General features: G+C 37.8%; 1 protein-coding gene across 1 annotated transcript in view; it reads right to left on the reverse strand.

The window, feature by feature from the left end:
• The window catches only part of LOC107082499 (poly [ADP-ribose] polymerase 9-like), a 13081-nt gene that overhangs the window by 1980 nt on the left and 9692 nt on the right, over positions 1-1409 (reverse strand). The window contains exon 5 of the mRNA XM_015371216.1: positions 493-965. Within this exon, the coding sequence (XP_015226702.1) occupies positions 493-965 (473 nt within the window). The remainder of the gene's footprint in view (positions 1-492; positions 966-1409) is intronic.

Genomic DNA, 1409 nt, shown 5'->3' on the forward strand with positions numbered 1-1409 from the left:
AATTCCATTGGCAAACTATCTCATTTACCTACTCAAATTATGGGTAAATATACTTAATTTAAGAAATATTTACTTATTTCTAGATCATTTTTCCAGTGGAATCAGAAAGGACTCCCTCTTCGCTTTAATTGCCCCATCCTGCACGTTTTTTCTTTTCTTTCTGATTGTTCTCTCTGGAGCAGTCGGGCATGGACAAGCAGACCAAAACATCCCACTCTAGCATTCTTCATCTTCTACCCTTTTTTCGCTACTCCCGCCACTAACATTGACGAAGTGCCCAAATCACATATGCCTAAACTATAGCAACTAGATGCAATGTTCTAAACAGCAGAACTGACCAAACAAATAACGCTCACATTAAACAAATCAAAAATACAGGAAACAAATGTTATATATCCAAATAAAATATGCTCAGGCTACAACATGGGGAAATGACTGGAACTAATCTTTGTACAGCCTGATTGACATCTTCAGGTGTTTGAACATATTTACCTTCATTACTATGAGCCCGTGAATGCCGAACGCAGCAGATCGATCCAAGAATTCTCTGCTTGACTTTTCTACTGTCTGTCTTTTACAGGATAGCTCTGTTTGAGATAACATCTGCAGTTCACCTTCTTCCTCTGAGATGAACTCCTTCTGGATTTTACAGAGCATGGCCTCCACCTCCAGAGCAGCAAAAACAGTCTCTTCCTTTGTCTTTGAGGTTATTTCTATACATGCATGACCTTGAGTCAAATAGCTTTTCATTAACAACCCTTTTCTGGGTGACTCTAGCCTGAGATGGTCTTCCATCCTGAAGTGCAAAATAAAGTTGTTGTAGATCGTAATGGTGTGAGATTGCATTGAAAGAAGACGATTCAGCCACTTCTCAGCCTCGTGTGTTGATTCATCAGACGGACCAAGCAGGATGAGGTGTGGAGTTGAAGCTCTGCTGGTATGGGAATCAGCTTTACGCCCAAATGCTGTTGAGTAAAATGAACGACTTTATTACTCATTATGATACTGGAACCTTTAACTTTGTCGCACTTCTGATATTAACATTGCTCTGAACTTTATTGAAAGTGGCCAAAAGACATACATCTTAGAAAAACATCAATTATGTCTCAGTGGCCCAATTTCAAGAATAACAAATCTAGAAAGGAAATATACCAACAGAAAATAATAAAATGCAAAGAAGGTCTGTTACTTTAAGGTTAAAATGATTAGTTTGTAATCTTGTTTGTTTGTTTTTGTTAATTGATTACATTTTAAAATCACCTTTTTGGTGGTGTTCCAATATATTTCAAGGTGACACTTTTAGCAACTAGTGGCGGTAGACATATAACTCTTAGGTTGAGAAGCTCTGAAAGCAACTGTAAACACTATATATGGGCATAAGCCATACAGCAGTAGCAATTCCAAAGTTC

This window comes from Cyprinodon variegatus, unplaced genomic scaffold (assembly GCF_000732505.1).
Source record: "Cyprinodon variegatus isolate N-32 unplaced genomic scaffold, C_variegatus-1.0 Scaffold3, whole genome shotgun sequence".
Classification (NCBI taxonomy): Eukaryota; Metazoa; Chordata; class Actinopteri; order Cyprinodontiformes; family Cyprinodontidae; genus Cyprinodon; species Cyprinodon variegatus.